This window comes from Microtus oregoni, unplaced genomic scaffold (assembly GCF_018167655.1).
Source record: "Microtus oregoni isolate MIOR12 unplaced genomic scaffold, Mior012 000029F_ref0000214, whole genome shotgun sequence".
Taxonomy (NCBI): domain Eukaryota; kingdom Metazoa; phylum Chordata; class Mammalia; order Rodentia; family Cricetidae; genus Microtus; species Microtus oregoni.
In genome coordinates, this window is record NW_024543088.1 from 3,828,632 (window position 1) to 3,845,551 (window position 16,920).

Consider the following 16,920-nt stretch of genomic DNA (forward strand, 5'->3'; position numbering starts at 1 on the left):
AGAGGAAGGGACCAGGAGGCTCTGTCCACTGCATCCTGCCTTAGCTTTTTTATTACTATGTACAAAGAGTTTTTTACACAAAGAAACTTAATGCTGTGTTAATAAATTCAATGTGTAGATGAATTGGGGCAGTTCCAAAAGTGACAGTTTTGTACAGAATAAGTACAAGCCTTTTTTATTTTTTGAAAATTCGTTGAGATGGTCGCTTCTTTGTGTCTACAATGAAAATTATACTCAACACTTGGTAGATTATTCAAACATCTGTCAAATTTCCATGCTATTTATTTCATTTTTTTGCCAAAAGATGAGTTGTGTTTGAAATCTGAGACACTGTGTTCCATTGGTGTTTCTGCTCAAATCAGTCCTCATTGCCCTGAAAATCCTTCCCCAGATGTCAAAACACTACACTTCAGGTCCGCGAGAATGGCTGGCAAGGCCTAGACTTTTCATTATCAACTCATCAGGTTCCCAGTGGAAACAGCGTCGGCTGATGCTCACCAAACACTCACCCTTCATCCCTGCTGAGACGTGGCAGCTTGAGTTTGTCCAGAAGGTGTGGAGAGCCCACCACACCCAGAGGTTCTGAGCCTCCTGCCTTCTGAATACGGAGAGTGGAAGGTAACAGCTATTTGGACAAGCACTCTGCTCCTCTGAGGACAGGACACAAATGGCTACCTGTCGCTGTCAGTCACAAATTCCAAGGATCACTTCAACCATGTCAGATTCAAATATTTTCATTTGTGCTTTTGGTGATAAAATGATTGGCAATCTTTTTAATTGGCAACACCAATTGTCATTCCTTACACTTTTTAGGTTTGTTTTTTTAAACTGGGCTCTTGCATGACCTACCTTGTGTTAACATCCTAAATAAACATCTTATTAAACAGAACATACAGTCTTTTCTATGAATTAGGCTTCTAAAAATTGTGTTACAATGCAGCCAAAGCTCTACAGGGCTGCATGCAGCTCTACGAGGGGCTGGAGAGATGGCTCTGTGGTTAAGCACTTGCCGTTCTTACAGAGTTCGATTTGCAGCTCCCACATGGTGGCTCACAACTACCTCTAACTCCAGTTCTGGGGGATCTAACACCATTTTCTGGGCCCTAAGGGCACATGGATGCAAGTGTACATCCTCATACACACATAAAAACTAATAACTGGACATCTTCCTGTGTTTGATGGGAAAAGTAGGGCTTTTCATTATTGGTTCATTTTCTTTACTTACTTGAATGTGATTTTTTTTTTTTTTTTTTTGATTTTCGAGACAGGGTTTCTCTGTAGCTATTTTGGTTCCTGTCCTGGAACTAGCTCTTGTAGACCAGGCTAGCCTCGAACTCACAGAGATCCACCTGCCTCTGCCTCCCGAGTGCTGGGATTAAAGGCGTGTGCCATCACCGCCCGGCTTGAATGTGATTTTATTTGCTACATCATAAATATCAGAAGTATTGAATAATTATAATGTGCTGATGGCAAGAATGGAATAACTTTACTTCCTACAATTAAAGTGCCTTGTGTACGAAGAAAGCTGGAAGGGTTGTATTTTGGGGGGATTTTTTGTTTTGTTTCTCGAGACAGGGTTTCTCTGTAGCTTTGGAGCCTGTCCTGGAACTAGCTCTTGTAGACCAGCCTGGCCTCCAACTCATAGAGATCTGCCTGCCTCTGCCTCCCTAGTGCTGGGATTAAAGATGTGTGTCACCACTGCTCGGCTGAGGGTTGTGTATTTATTTTCTTATTGATTTTTATTGAGCTCTACATTTTTCTCTGCTCCCCTCCCTGCTTCCCCCTCCTCTTCAACCCTGTCCCAAGGTCCCCATGCTCCCAATTTACTCAGGAGATCTTGTCTTTTTCTACTTCCCTTTGTGGTTTTATTTGCTGTGGGGTCTCTACACCTAAGTCGGCAGTGAACTGTAGGCTTGCCTCCTGTCCATTGAGTTTGCTCCTGTGCCTGTGTTTCTGCCTTACACACCAGCATCCTCTCCCCGCCAGCATCTTAGTCTTGTTTAGCTTCTTGGACCTGCTTTCATCTTCAACAGTTCTGTGGGGATGAGTGGGAATCAGGTCACCTGTCTGCCCACACAGGGCAGAGGGTGTTGGGGAGTTCACACCTGGATTTCACATGTAAATGAGGCACTGGCTGGGGTTGGGCACACTGCCCAGAGCAAGGATCTGAACCTCAGGTCGCCAGCACCTTGCTCATGCTACCAACATGTTGGCGGTCTGCTAGGGGGATGTCTTGCTGAGACTGGCACCTGCATCAGTGCATGACTGGACGGTGGCCTCATGAGGCCTGGCCTTGTGTGGCTTATTTTTGACGCATGGTTTCCTAGTTAACTTTGCTTCCTGAATAAAGGTTATCAGCTAACATGTTCTCATTGAGGTGTATGGGGTGGGGTTTTGTTGAGAGGTCTCACTGTGTAGACCAGGCTGACAACTCACACAGATCTGCCTGCCTCTGCCTTTCAGTCATGGGATTAAAGACGTGTGCCACCATGCAGAGGTCTCACTGTGTAGACCAGGCTGACAACTCACACAGATCTGCCTGCCTCTGCCTTTCAGTCATGGGATTAAAGACGTGTGCCACACCAGGCTGACAACTCACACAGATCTGCCTGCCTCTGCCTTTCAGTCATGGGATTAAAGACGTGTGCCACCATGCAGAGGTCTCACTGTGTAGACCAGGCTGACAACTCACACAGATCCGCCTGCCTCTGCCTTTCAGTCATGGGATTAAAGACGTGTGCCACCATGCAGAGGTCTCACTGTGTAGACCAGGCTGACAACTCACACAGATCCGCCTGCCTCTGCCTTTCAGTCATGGGATTAAAGACGTGTGCCACCATGCAGAGCCCAATATAGAAGTTGAGGGGTGTGACAGGTTTTAATTTAAAATAATCTTCTTTGGAATCCCACATAAGAAAAGTGTAAAATTTTGGACTCAGGCTCATGTGGATTCTGGCAACTCAAGGCATAGGATTTACTATGAATCTCAATTCTGTTCAGTTCAATAGAGAAACTCCATCTGCAGGCTTTCAAAGGTTTACGTGATCCCCTGGGACAGTAAGATGGGGCTTGGTGAACCAAAATGCTTACAGCCACACCTGATGACCTAGATTCAGTCTCTGGAGCCTACCACACAAGTGCCGTGGTGTGTGCATGGTCCTCCACCTCCAAAACACTTCTGATGCAGAACTTGGTATTCTTTGTTTTGTTTTGTTATTTTTCTTTTTGAGACAAGGCTTCTCTTTGTAGCCCTGGCTATCCTGGAACTTGCTCTGTAGACCAGGCTAGCTTCAAACAGCATATGCCACCACTGCCTTGCTGTGCTTCGTATATTTTCTCTTAAATAGTTTATTTTTATTTGCATTGGTGTTTTTCCTGTATGTATGTCTGTGTTGGGGTGTCAGATATTGGAATTACAGACAGTTGTGAGCTACCATGTAGGTGCTGGGAATTGAACCTGGGTGATCTGGACGAGCAGTCAGTGCTCTCAACTGCTGAGCCATCTCTCCAGCCCTGAGCTTGGTATTCTTAAGAAATGAACTGCCAGGCTGGGTGGTGGTGGCAGGACAGACTCCAAAAGCTACAGAGAAACCCTGTCTGTCCTGGAACTCGCTCTGTAGACCAGGCTGGCCTCGAACTCAAAGAGATCCATCTGCCTTTGCCTCCCGAGTGCTGGGATTAAAGGCGTGCGCCACCACTGCCCCGATGAGAAACCCTGTCTTTTTTTTTTTTTTTTTTTTTCTAGACAGGGTTTCTCTGTGGTTTTGGAGCCTGTCCTGGAACTAGCTCTTGTAGACCAGGCTGGTCTCGAACTCACAAAGATCCGCCTGCCTCTACCTCCCAAGTGCTGGGATTAAAGGCATGCACCACCACCGCCCAGTTTGAGAAACCCTGTCTTAAAAAAAAAAAATTAAAAAAACCTCAACCAAACAACAACAGAAGTCAACAACAAATGACCCACCAGACTCCCTTTCCCTTCGTTCTTTAGGGACAGCTGCTCCAAAAGCTGCCTGGGAATTGGCATTGCCAGGAGTCTGTCTGGCCCAGATGACAACTGTCAGTTTTGCTAGAAGGTTCAGAATCCTTGTTAGAAACATCTGGATAGGACCGTGAGGTGGCTCAATGGGCAGAGGTACTTGCTCCATAAATTTGGTGGCTTGAGTTCAATACCTGCAACTTATGTAAAGATGGAAGGAGAGAAGCAACTCCAGAAATTGTCCTCAGACCTCCATGCTGTAACATATGAGCGGACAATAATAAAATATTTAAAATCCTGAGTATAGGTGTGTGGGTGTATGTGGGTCTCTGCAGAAGCCAGAGGCATAAAATAGTCTTTGAAGCTGGAGTTCCTGGGGGTTGTGAGCCAACTGATGTGTGTGCTGAGAATTGAACTAAAAATCTCTCAGTTGCTAAGCCATCTCTCCATCGCCAATTAAATAAATCTTTGAAAAGGAATGGATGTATAGAAATGTGCTTTTAGGGACCTTCCCAAACCATCATTCAGGTTTCCTGAATAGTGGGACCTCCATGTGGAATTTTGTTCTGTTTTCCTGCCCCCTAGTGGTCATTTTTGGAATTCCCGATAGCCTGAGCTTTGAAAGGTCCCTTGCTCTCTTGTCTGAGCTAACCTCTGTAGTGTGGAATTTTGTGTACATGTTCCTTCTGAATAATCCACTCCCCTTTTCCTTTTGCTTTGAGACAGGATCTCTGTGTATCCCTAGATGCCCTGTACCTCCCTATATAGACCAAACTGATCTGGAATTCATAGAAATCTGCCTTTCTCTGCCTCCCAAGTGCTGGTATTAAAAGCCTCATTTATAATTTCAATTTCTTTTCTTTTTTTCTTTCTTTTTGTTGGGGGGGGGGGCGTTTTTCAAGACCAGACTTGTCTTGAACTCACCGAGATCCCCCTACCTCAGCCTCCTGAGTGCTGGGATTAAAGACGTGTGCCACCACCGCCCAGCTAAATCCAATTTCTTATCTCTGCAATTTAAAAGCCAAGTGAAGCCAGGTATGGTGGTACAGGACTGTCATCCTAGCTACTCCAGAGACTCAGGCAGGAGTAAATAAATTCCAGGCTAACCTTGGAAACCTAGTGAGATCCTATCTTTAAAAGTAAATCTGGGGCTGGGGAGATGGCTCGGGGAATAAACTGTTTGCTGTGCCAGCATGAGGACCCGAGTTCGAATCCTCAGCACCTCCCTGGAAGTTGGGTGTGCACTTGTAACTCTAACACTGTGGGGTAGAGAGATTCATCTGGGAGCTTGCTAGCAAGCCAGCCTAGCTGAAGAAATGAACTCTAAATCAGAGAGAGACCATGTTTCAAAAATTAAGGTGGTAGGAAGCAGCGCTGGAGAGATGGGTCAGCAGTTAAGAACACTAGCTTATCTTCCGGAGTACCCTCATGGCAGCTCACAAGTGTTTGTAACTCCAGTTCTAGGAGATCCAACACTTTCCTCTGGCCTCCGAGGGCACAAAGCCCACATGTATGCCAACCAAAGACCCATGTACACAAACTATTAGTTTTAAAAATTAAAGTGGCCAGGTATGGTGGCACATGCCTTTAGTCTCAGTATTCAGGAGGCAGGCGTATCTCTGAGTCCAGACCAGCCTGGTCTACAGAGTAAGTTCCAGGACAGCCAGGACTACACAGAGAAACCCTGTCTCAAAAAGAAAGAATGACAGAAAGACAGACAGACAGAAAGAAAGGAAGGAAGAAAAGGAAGGAAAGAAGGAAGGAAGGAAAAGAGAGAGAAAGAAATGAAAGGAAGAAAAGGAAGAAGGCAGAGAATGATAGAGATCCAAAGTTGACCTCTGGATCACACACACACACACACACACACACACACACACACGTGCACGCACGCTAAGATTGTAGCTCAATGGTGGATCGCTTGCCTAGCATACACAAGGTCACTGGTTCTATCTCCTGAATCGGGAGAGGAAGAGAAAGGGACAGAAGCATGGACAGGAAGTGGGGGAGGGAGAAAAGCTAGTTGCAGCACACACACAAACTTATGTGTGATAATGAAATATGACACTCAAAATCTCTGCCTGAGTTTCATCTACGACTTCTAGTTTCATTCTAGGCAAACACCACAGTAAACGTCAGTACACTGAAATAGAAAGAAATCCCGAACTTGTTTGCACAGTAAGTGCCTGTGGTAGTAAGTCATCTGCAATAAGGAAACCGGGGCTAAAGGAGTGGTTTATTATCTCCTTTAAAGCCTGAGAATTGAGGCTAAAGCCAGGCATGCCCACACAGCGCTATGAGGCAGACACAGGTGGATCCCTAAATTGGAGGCTAGCCTGGCTACATAATGAGTTCCAGGCCAGCTAGGGAACATAGTAAGACCCCTCCCTCTTAAACAATGCAAAAGAAAACCCAACTAAATAAAATAAATATATGTTTAAATAAATAAATGTTACAAACAAAACTCTCTAATGAAAACATATTACAAGAAATAAATAAATAAAAACAAAAGAAAAATCCTATTCAAATTTCTGAATAATGACCTTGCAAAAATGCACATGCATAGATACCAATCCAACACAGGCAACAGCGACAAAACAGTAGGTGCAAAGATACTAGGATTTTAATTGAATTTAAAAAAAGTCAAGTCCTGCCGGGCGGTGGTGGCGCATGCCTTTAATCCCAGCACTCGGGAGGCAGAGGCAGGCGGATCTCTGTGAGTTCGAGACCAGCCTGGTCTACAAGAGCTAGTTCCAGGACAGGCTCCAAAACCACAGAGAAACCCTGTCTCGAAAAACCAAAAAAAAAAAAAAAAAAAAAAAAAAAGTCAAGTCCTACATAGAGAAGTGGAGTCAGGGAATCAGTCAGTCTGGGGAAATGACAGATGAAAGATCCCTTTCTAGTAAGATGACTCAGTACTTGAAGTGTTTGCTGCACAAGCCATGAGAATCTGAGTTTGGACCCCACATCAAAGTCTGGTGTGGTGGTGTTCCTACAACCACAGCACGATGGGGTACAGACAGATGGATTCTGAGGACTCACAATCCAGCAAGTGTAGCCACAACAGGGAGCTCCAGGTTCGGTGGGTGTGGTGGTCTGGATGTAATTGGCACCCATAGTCTTCTAGAGAGTGGTGTTATTAGGAGGTGTGGCTTTGTTGGAAGAAGTGTGTCACTGTGGGGGCGGGACTTTGAGGTTTCCTATGCTTAGGATACTGCCCAGTGTATCAGTCAACTTCCTGTTGCCTGCAAGATGTAGGACTCTCAGCATCTCCAGCACCACATCTGCCTGCATGATGCTATGATGATAATGGACTGAGCCTCTGGAACTGTAAGCGAGCCGCCCCAATTAAATGTTTTCTTTATAGAAGCTGTGATCACTGTGTCTCTTCACAGCAATAGAAACCCTGACTAAGACAGAAGGAGACCCTGTCTCAGAAAGTGAGGCGGAGAGGGAGGACTCCTGATGTCAGCCTCTGGCTTCCATTGTGTATGCCCAGCCAAGTGCACCTGCACCCATGTATACAAGAGGGAGTGAGCGTGAGAATGTGCATGTGTGTGCGCACAAAGGGACCGGTTTCTCCAAGGTAATATCAGATGTGGTGAGCTGCCAAGAAGATTTCTGAAGAAAACTTACTGAACATTTGCAAATAAGTATCGAGGCCAGAGGCTAATCTGAAAGGAGCCGCGAAGACTATCAAAGATCTCTTTTTCCAAAATCCACGATCAAACAAACAAGCAGTTGTTTTTGTTGCTAAATCTGCATCCCAGGTCTTTAAGTGCCAGGCACAGTCTCTGTACGAAATGGTTTCATTACCATTAAAAAAAACAAAAAGTTGCCGGGTGGTGATGGTGCAGACCTTTAATCCCAGCACTCAGGAGGGAGAAGCAGGCAGATCTCTGTGAGTTCGAGGCCAGCCTGGTCTACAAGAGCTAGTTCCAGCACTAGGACTGTTACGCAGAGAAATCCTGTCTCAGAAAACCTAAATAAATAAAAATTTTAAAAAAGTCAAGGGCTGGTATGGTGACACACATGGGATCCCAGGAAGCTGAGACAGGAGGTCTTCAGTGAGACCCTGTCTCAAAACAACAACAAAATCCCAAATTCCCTGATGGAGAATACAGATGGGGTGGGTGCATGGCAACAGCCAGGGTCACACACAGAGAAACCCTGTCTTGAAAACTGAAACCAAAACCGAAACAAAACCAAAACCAAAGCAGTACAGAAGAGAAAACATGTATTTATTTTAGCTCCCAGTTCCAGGAAACTGATCGTGGAAGGGAAGTCACCTCAGCAGGACACAGCTGGTCACACTGTATCCAGTCAAGAAGCATCCCCTGCCTAGGCAATGGTGGGGCCCACAGTTGGGCAGGTCTCCCCACCTCATATAGTATAATCAAGGTCATCACCCACAGACATGACCCCAGACCTTAGCAGGCCCTTAGAGCTTAGCACAACTAGTTCCATGATGGAAGTGCCATTCAGCTGTAAACTCAGCTCTTAGACAGCAGCACCTGCCAAAATAAACAAAGGCCCAGTCCACCCAAGTTCACAGTTCTGGGAAACTAAGTTTTCTCCCCTCGCGTTTTAGTTTCCGTAGTTCTGCTTCTGGCTGACTGTTCTTGTTAACTGAAGTCTGTCAACCCAGAACATAGTCTGTGCGCTTCAGAGCCCACCCTGAGCTGCTCGGCGCCACGCCGGGATCCCAAACACCCAGTGGAGTTGCCGGCCAGCCGATAAAGACTTTCTATTGGCTGAGACCCACGGCTGAGCAGTCTTCTCTGGTGAGTGCCCCACATTTCTGGAGGTCCCACTGAGGTCCCAGAGACCAGACCTTGAGACGTGGGGGTGGGGCGAGTCTCAGAGCTCCCTGGAGTGAGGAAGAGTCAAGTGGCTCCTAGAGGGTGTACGACCGAGACGTTCCAGGTCCCCAGGACTCCCTTCGACCATCCCTGCCTAACGACTCAGGAGGGTCTGAGGCCTCCACCCCAGAAGGAAACAAATCAGGAAGTTGCTTGGTCTGTCACCTCTGGGAACAAGCATAGTTAAGGCGGCTTCTGTCTGGACCGGAGGAGAGGTTGGATACAAGCGCTGATTCAGGGTCTGGGATCTGTATAAGGTGTCGCTAGATCCGCTTGTCTGTCAGGTGTGTGTATGTGTGGTGGTCACCCCAGCTGTCTAGTGTATATGTGTGGGTCTTCTATGTGTTTGTTTCTCTGTATTGACCAGTGGCTTTCTCTGGTGTAAGGACCTCCTGGCTTAAGACCTGTGCCTCATCCTGTGGGGGACTCAAATCGTCTCAGCTCTACCAGGTCACCCAGAGAAACCAAAAAAAAAAAAAAAAATACATAAATAAAAAACCAAAGCAAACAAATCCACAACAAAAAAAAATCCTCCACCTGCCCCACTCAGGGAGCAGGAGCACCTGCTTGTTTGGTTGCTTGGCTCCTGCTCAGTCAGGGTTGGGCCCTGCATGGGAGGAGGGAGGGGTTTGGCTTCTCACCCAGGGCCCCACGCCTGTGGAATGCACACAGGAAGGATGTGAGATCCCTCTACTCTGCCTGCTCTCAGCAGCCCTGGGGAAGGGAAAAGTTCCTCTGGGCTGAGCCTGAAGGAAAAGAGAAAGTTCTACTCCTTTCTCTTTCATAATCTATGTCTCTTTTTCAACCAATGATCTGTAAAACCCATTATTCTTTGAGAAAACAAAAAAATGAAACAAAACAAACAAACAAACAAACAAACCACTGCCCCTGAGCATTGCTGCAAAGCCACACAGCCTGGATGGAAGATTTTCCCCCTTCTGTCCAATGCTGACCAAAGAGACTTTAAGCAATTTCACCGATACTTTTTAGAAAGATTAAAGACAGCTGTTAAAAAGATTTCCTTTTGCTGGACGTGGTGGTGCACACCTTTAATCCTAGCACTCAGGAGGCAGAGGCAGGTGGATCTCAGTGAGTTTGAGGCCAGCCTGGTCTACAGAGCGAGTTCCAGGACAGTCAGAGCTGTTAGACAGAGAAACCCTGTCTTGAAAAACAAAACAAAAAATATTTCCTTTGTTACCCAATGGGACCCAGATATTAAAAGCGAGTTAGAAAAATGTAAAGGTGTAAGCAGGTCCCAGTTACTGGAGGTAGCTCAAAGGGGTCTAACAACAGAGAACCTATGGGGACGAAACCTTTTGCATAGATTGAAAGCCACTATCACCTTCTCTGATGATGAGGCGCAGGTGAACTTAAAGATATCCGGCAAACTGTTGTCTTTTCCCCCGTCAGAAGAAATCAACCCCCGAGGACTAGCCCAACACCAAGCTCCTATAATTTCTCAACTAACCAGTTCGGCTATCTTTCTCTATATTAAACAGTACCCAGTGACCCTGGAAACAAGAGGGGAAATTGCAGTCCATACTGCCTGGTTTGAAGGGACAGGCCTCCCGGTGCCCTGCCAGTGACCCTGCATCTCCTGCCTATGAACAAACCTGGGATCTCGGATTCTCATGAGTCTGATTCTTCCAGGGAAACAGGTGCACATGGACCTGAAGGATGTATTCTTCAGCCTCACACTGGCAGAGGTGAGTCAACACATCTTTGCTTTTAAATGGACAGACCCAGGTCAGTTAGAGCGGGCAACTTTTTTTTAAAAAAGTTTATTTGATTTTTTTATTTTATGTGCACTGGTGTGATCCCCTGCAACTGGATCTTCAGACAGTTGTGAGCTGCCATGTGGGTGCTGGGAATTGAACCCAGGTTCTCTGGAAGAGCAGTCAGTGCTCTTAACCACTGAGCCATCTCTCCAGCCCCTAGAGCAGGCAACTTACATGGACCAGGTTACCCAAAGATTTAAAAATTCGCCCACCTTGTTTGATGAGACACTAAATGCTGACCTCCTGCCCTTCCATCAGAGGTTCCCCAGGAAAGCAGATTGCAAAAGGGCCACTGAGGGTTGGTGCAAGAGTTACAGACTACAGACTGTTGACCAAGAAAGCCCAACTTCGTACATATAATATATATGCCCTCTCCTCTTTTGGCCTCCGCAGACATATGCACACATGCACATACTCCCACTCCACATACACATAATGAGAAACAAAAACAAACCTATTTTTTAAAAAGTAGATGGGCAGCCAGGAGCAGTTGGTGCACGCCTTTAATCCCAGCACCCGGGAGGCAGAGGCTGGTGGGTCTCTGCAAGTTTGAACCCAGCCTGCTCTACAGAGTGAGTTCCAGGACAAACAGGACTACACAGAGAAACCCTGCTTCAAAAAAAAAAAAAGTAGCTGGACAGAGATCTGTGTGACTCTCTATTTAACTTCACCCTACCCTTGATGTCCACAATATTCAGGTGGAGTACGAGTTCTTTTTTTTGTCTATCGGCAAAGGGTGACAGCTATCCCCTCTGGTCCCTCCATTGTACAACATGTCAGGAAACTCTTTGGGCAACTACAGTAACAAGAGCAGCGTGAGGAAACAACGCCTGTCCTTGCAAAACAGAAAAGTGTTGTGACAGTAGCCAACAGTGCCTGGGTTTCGAGAGAAGTCGGTGAGATGAGCTTTTATTGCAAAATGTGGGCCCAGTGGGAAGCGGCACCAGTACATGAAGTCAGTCCTGGCATGCCTAGCGATGAGGAGTCTTATTCTCAGGAAAAGCATCCTCAAGGGAGTAAAGGGATAGGAACACAGATTCTGAACACGCTATCATCTTCCCACCAGCCTGGGAGCACCTGTCAGGCTACATAAAGGATTCCCAAATTTTTTTCTCCCCAGATGGACTTTGTTTTCAGACTTCTGAGTCTCAAGTAGCCCAGGCTAGCCTTGAATTGACTATGTAGCTGAGAATGACCTCTTGCCTCTACCTCCAGTAACCGGGATCACGGGCATGTCCTACCACATCTGGTTTACCCAGCAGCTGGGGTAGAAATCAAGTCTTTGTGCACGCTAGGCAAGCACTCAGCAACTGACTTACATCCCCAGCCTTAGGATAGACATTTTAACAGATCCTCCATCTTCTCAATTAATTAGAAGTCCTGACCTTAAAATTAATTCTCCTGCCTGAACACCATGTCTCAATTTATCAGCATGCCAGGCAGCAGTCACACTTGGGCCAGGGAGAGATTCAGCACACAATAAGGAAACAAGAGCTAGGAAAAGGCCCATGCTGTGCTGTGCTGTGCTGTGCTGTTAGCTAAGGGCCTCACGGAGGCGTCTGGGAAATAATGACACCACACCTGAGACCTGGATGAAGAGATTCAGAGACAGAGCAGCTGGGGTAAAGTGCTGGCCTAACAAATCCCCAGAACCAAAAAAAGAATAAGTGTGTGTGTGTGTGTGTGTGGTGGGGTGGGGGGGATGGGGGGGGCAAAAGAAAAATACCTGTAAGGTACCATCTCCATAAGAGGAAACAGAAAATGTTAAAATTTGGGGGTGAGGGGCTAAGGAGATGACTTGCTGAACTGGTGTGAGGAATAAAATTCAGATCCCTGGAAACCCAAGAAAATGCAGGATGGGCAAGGAAGTACACCTGTAATTACAACCTAGGAAGGGGCAGTCAGAAGATCCCCATAGCAAGTTGGCTAGCAAGACTACACATATCAGCAAACTCTGTATTAGATTGAGAGACCTTGCCTCAGTGAACAAAGTGAAGAGTTATTGGGTATGAGTCTTTTGTTTTTGTTTTTGGAGACAGGGTTTCTCTATGTAAGCCTGGCTGTCCTGGAACTAGCTCTGTGGACCAGATTGGCCTCGAACTCATAGAAGAGACCCGCCTGCCTCTGTCTTCCGAGTGCTGTGATTAAAGGCATGCGCCATCACCATCTGGCCTTTATTTGGAGAGGGGGTATGATTCTTGATATCAACCTCAGCCCGCCACATGCATGAGCACACGTGCACACGCATCTACTACACGGTGCACCCCAAACACATACAAAAACACGCACATGCACACCACCGACACAAAAACACTGGGTAACTAAAACGTACGTGATGTGAGGGTAGATGACAGCAGGTGGCAGACTGGGAATACAGACACAAATTACGAGCTTTTCATGTAATACTCTGCGAGCAAGATCTCTGCGAAGAGTTAAGATGTACTCTGTGCCCAAGAGCAGCCTTGCAAGTCTTAGGCATAACCTAGACTACGTCTGACCGGTCACCGAGGTCACCCGGGGGGCTGTGGGGAAGAACGGCAACGAGCGAGACTGGCCAGGAGCAGGGATGAAGGTGGCTACACCACGGTGTGTAGGAGAGAAGGGAGAGCCGTGGAGCTGCGAAAAGGAGTCAGACCTTATCTCACCAACCGCTGGGTGGCCTGTCAGACTTGAACTCAGTCTTGAGTCCTAAGGAACCACAAATGACAGTAAAGTCGCCCCACGCTTAGAAGATTCAGGGACCCAAGCATTAAGTCCCAGCTTCGCCATTAGCGGCCGCGGTAGTGTGGGGAGAGCAGTCTTTTCAGGTCTTCCGAATCTTTATCTGTTAAACAGAAATGACCACGTCGGAACAAACCTCACACACCCTCCGATCAGCAGTCGATAGCCAGCAGCTAACTTCCGGACCAGCGGATCTGAGAAGCGAGCCAAGACGGCGGCGTGCTAATCGATGCGCGTGCTCAGGCCTCGGGCCAGAGGGCGCATGCGCGAGCCTTTACTTAAGCGTGCGCCTGCGCGCCCTGAGGCCCTGGACGCCCACGGAGTCAGAAGGGCGCGCGCGACTCAGGGCGGCGCAGTAGGAGGTGCACCATGCCGGGTATGGTGCTGTTCGGCCGGCGCTGGTCCCTGGCCAGCGACGACCTGGTGTTCCCCGGGACTTTCGAGCTGTTCCTGCGTGTGCTGTCGTAAGTGAGGCCGCCGTGCGGGCGGGAGGGCGCGCTGTGGCTGCAGAAGGCGATCCAAGTCGCCCTCCTCGGTGCTTAACGGCAGCCGCGCCTGCCGAGCTCGGTCTGTCTGCACCTAGACCGTAGGGCAATCGCTTTGTGCATTTGACAGGTGTCCCGGTCCTGCAGCGCTGCGGGGCACGAGCGCTAGGGTGCGGCGCGGAACCCTGGCACTGGGAGCGTGAGGGAAGCATGAGCATCCAAAAATCCGTAGCCTCCAGGTTTCTCCTTTCAGGAGCCCGGCTTTGGAACTTTGCATCACTCCCGTGTTTTTTGCCGGGCGGGTAGCGAAGTAACCTGTTTCCACAAAAACAAACATTTGAGCAATTACAATTTCAGAGCAATTCACAGAAACCAGTATAATAGGTTGGTTTTGCAAAACGTAGCCACGCTCAGTGGGAAACGGCACTAGTGCGTGAAGTCAGCTCCTGGCATGCCTGGCAACGAGGAATAGCGTTCTTAGGAAAAAGCATTCTCAAGGAGGAAAGGAATGGGAACGCAGAAGCTCTTTCTAGGAACTTTCTGCTTCTAAGGGCTGGGTTTTTCTCAGATCGTTTTGCCGTTATTTCCAGACACAGAGCCTTGGTGTATGCAAGACGGACAGAAAAAGTTATCTAGGACCTGGGGGGTGTAACTCATTTTGGTAGAGTGCTCACCTCGCATGCATGAGGCCCTTGCCTGGATCCCCAGCACCACACAAAACTCGTGGTGGCGGTGCACACCTGTAATCCCAGGACTAGGGGGTGGCAGCAAGAGGATCAGGAGTTCAAATTCACCCTTGGATACGTATTGAGGGCGACTGGGCTGCACAAGACCCTATCTTGAGAAAAGAAAAGCTACCCAAAGCAATCCTTCATTTTTTCCCCTCTAATGCTTGAGCCCAGCCTCATTCATGCCTGCTAGGCAAGTGCGTTACAACGGAGCTAAATCCCCATCACCTGGAATGATGCCTCTTAGGGCTTTGAAATTTGAATCTTTGGGGGCGGGGGGCGGGAGACAGGGTTTCTCTGTAGCTTTGGCGCCTGTCCTGGAACTTGCTCTGTAGACCAGGCTGGCCTCGAACTCCCAGAGATCCATCTGCCTCTGCCTCCTAGGTGCTGGGATTAAAGGCATGGGCCACCACCACCCGGCTTGGAGTTTGAATCTTTACTAGAACAATCTTGAGCAGCAAGATCTCTCAATGGGTACAGGTGCTTGCTGCCAAGCCCAGTGACCAGAGTTGTATCCCCAGGTGGAAGAAGAAAACTGACTCCTTGGAGTTGTGCTCTGACCTCCCTCTGCAGGCATGCCATGACACTCCTCCCCAAGCAAAGAGTAAATAAATGTAATTTTAAAAAGCAGACATTCTTGCTAAGTGGTGCTGTCCTCTGCTGATGTACCCCTAGGGTGAATTTGCCTGCTGGAGGTCTGAGCAGTATCACTGTTCCCTGCAGAATTACAAAATGTACCCAGGAGCCCGCAGGGCTTCTCTTTTTGAATCTATGAGTTATTTTCATAATTTCCTTTGTGCGTGCTTGGTTTTGGACTGTGGTAGGCTACACTGCACATTACTATACATGTACAAATCGTCCTGTGACTAGTTCAGCAACACAGCGTGTGGTTTCCAATTCACATGGTTCTAAGTCATGGCAGGTGTTCAGGTGTTTTCCCGCAGAACCCTTATGAATGCTTGCCTAGGCTTTGCTTTGTGATAGGGTCTTCTATATCTCTTGTTTGCCTCAAACTCTACTGTGTGTGGGGGGAATGATCTTGAACTTCTCATCCCCCTGCCTCCACCTCCCCAGTGCTGGGGTTGCAGGTGTGCACACTTAGTGTATGTCATTGGGGTTGAACCTGAGGGCTCCTGCACACCAGGTAAATGCCCTACTAACTGAGCTATATCTCCAGCCTTTGTGTGTTTTTTAAAGATTTATTCATTTTTTATGCACACAGTGTTGTGCCTGCTTGTATGCCTGCATGCCATGAGAGGCACCACATCTCTTTATAGATGGTCGTGAGCCACTATGTGGTTGCTGGGTTTTGAACTCGGGACCTCTGGAAAGACAGCCGGTGCCCTTTGTCTCTGAGCTGTTTCTGCAGCCCTGCTTATTTGCTTTTTAAGTGGAGGCTCCTTGTGCAGGGTCTTGGAACTCAGGCTCAGGCCTGATTTATGATCCTCCTGCACTGCCTCTCGGGTGCTGGGATTACAGGCGTGCCCAGTTCCTGGATTGCAGTAGATATAAAGTAAGAGCAGAAAACCACATGTGTGCCAGCAGTCCGGCTCTGGGTGGACTTTTTATGGATGGAAATTACATTCCACACTGAACCTTACCCTTGCGTTGGAAACTATTAACTCCCTTCATTTCCTCATATTCTTGTTTTATGAACCCACTTTCTCCTTTGTCCGCAGATGGATCGCCAGTCTGACGTTGTATCTCGTGCATAGGAGGAAGCTGGACTGTCCTGGTGGAGCCTTGCTCAGCACCTACTTGATTGTTCTGCTTGTTCTCCTGGCAGTTATCATATGCACCGTGTTGGCCATGGTGTGTGTCAGCATGAGAGGTAAAGAGCCACATTTTCTGCGTGATGCTGGGTTTTTATCTTAACAGCCGTACTGCGATACCATTTTTATACATTACAGTCCACCCTTTCAGAGTGTATTCAGTGTCTTTTTTTTCCTTCTAAGATTGTTTGTGGGTTTATGTGTGTGGATAACCACATGCTTGTAAGTGCCTGCTGTGGTCAGAATGGGGCACTGGATCGGATAGCCTGGACCTGGAGTTATAGGTGGTAGTGAACCACGCCACACAGGTGGTAGTGAACCACGCCACACAGGTGGTAGACAACCACTCCACTCCACACAGGTGGTAGTCAACCACTCCACTCCACACAGGTGGTAGTCAACCACTCCACTCCACACAGGTGGTAGTCAACCACTCCACTCCACACAGGTGGTAGTCAACCACTCCACTCCACACAGGTGGTAGTCAACCACTCCACTCCACACAGGTGGTAGTCAACCACTCCACTCCACACAGGTGGTAGTCAACCACTCCACTCCACACAGGTGGTAGTCAACCACTCCACTCCACACAGGTGGTAGT

General features: G+C 47.7%; 1 protein-coding gene across 3 annotated transcripts in view; it reads left to right on the forward strand.

Moving 5' to 3' along the window:
- Positions 1 to 13,656: 13,656 nt before the first annotated feature.
- Daglb (diacylglycerol lipase beta) overlaps positions 13,657 to 16,920 on the forward strand; it is a 36,871-nt gene continuing 33,607 nt past the window's right edge. For 2 of the 3 annotated variants that reach the window (XM_041678222.1, XM_041678224.1), the window contains exons 1-2: positions 13,657 to 13,798; positions 16,227 to 16,378. In XM_041678222.1, coding sequence (XP_041534156.1) covers positions 13,704 to 13,798; positions 16,227 to 16,378 — 247 coding nt within the window. In that variant the 5' untranslated portion in view covers positions 13,657 to 13,703. The remainder of the gene's footprint in view (positions 13,799 to 16,226; positions 16,379 to 16,920) is intronic. The other variant, XM_041678223.1, reaches the window with a different exon arrangement.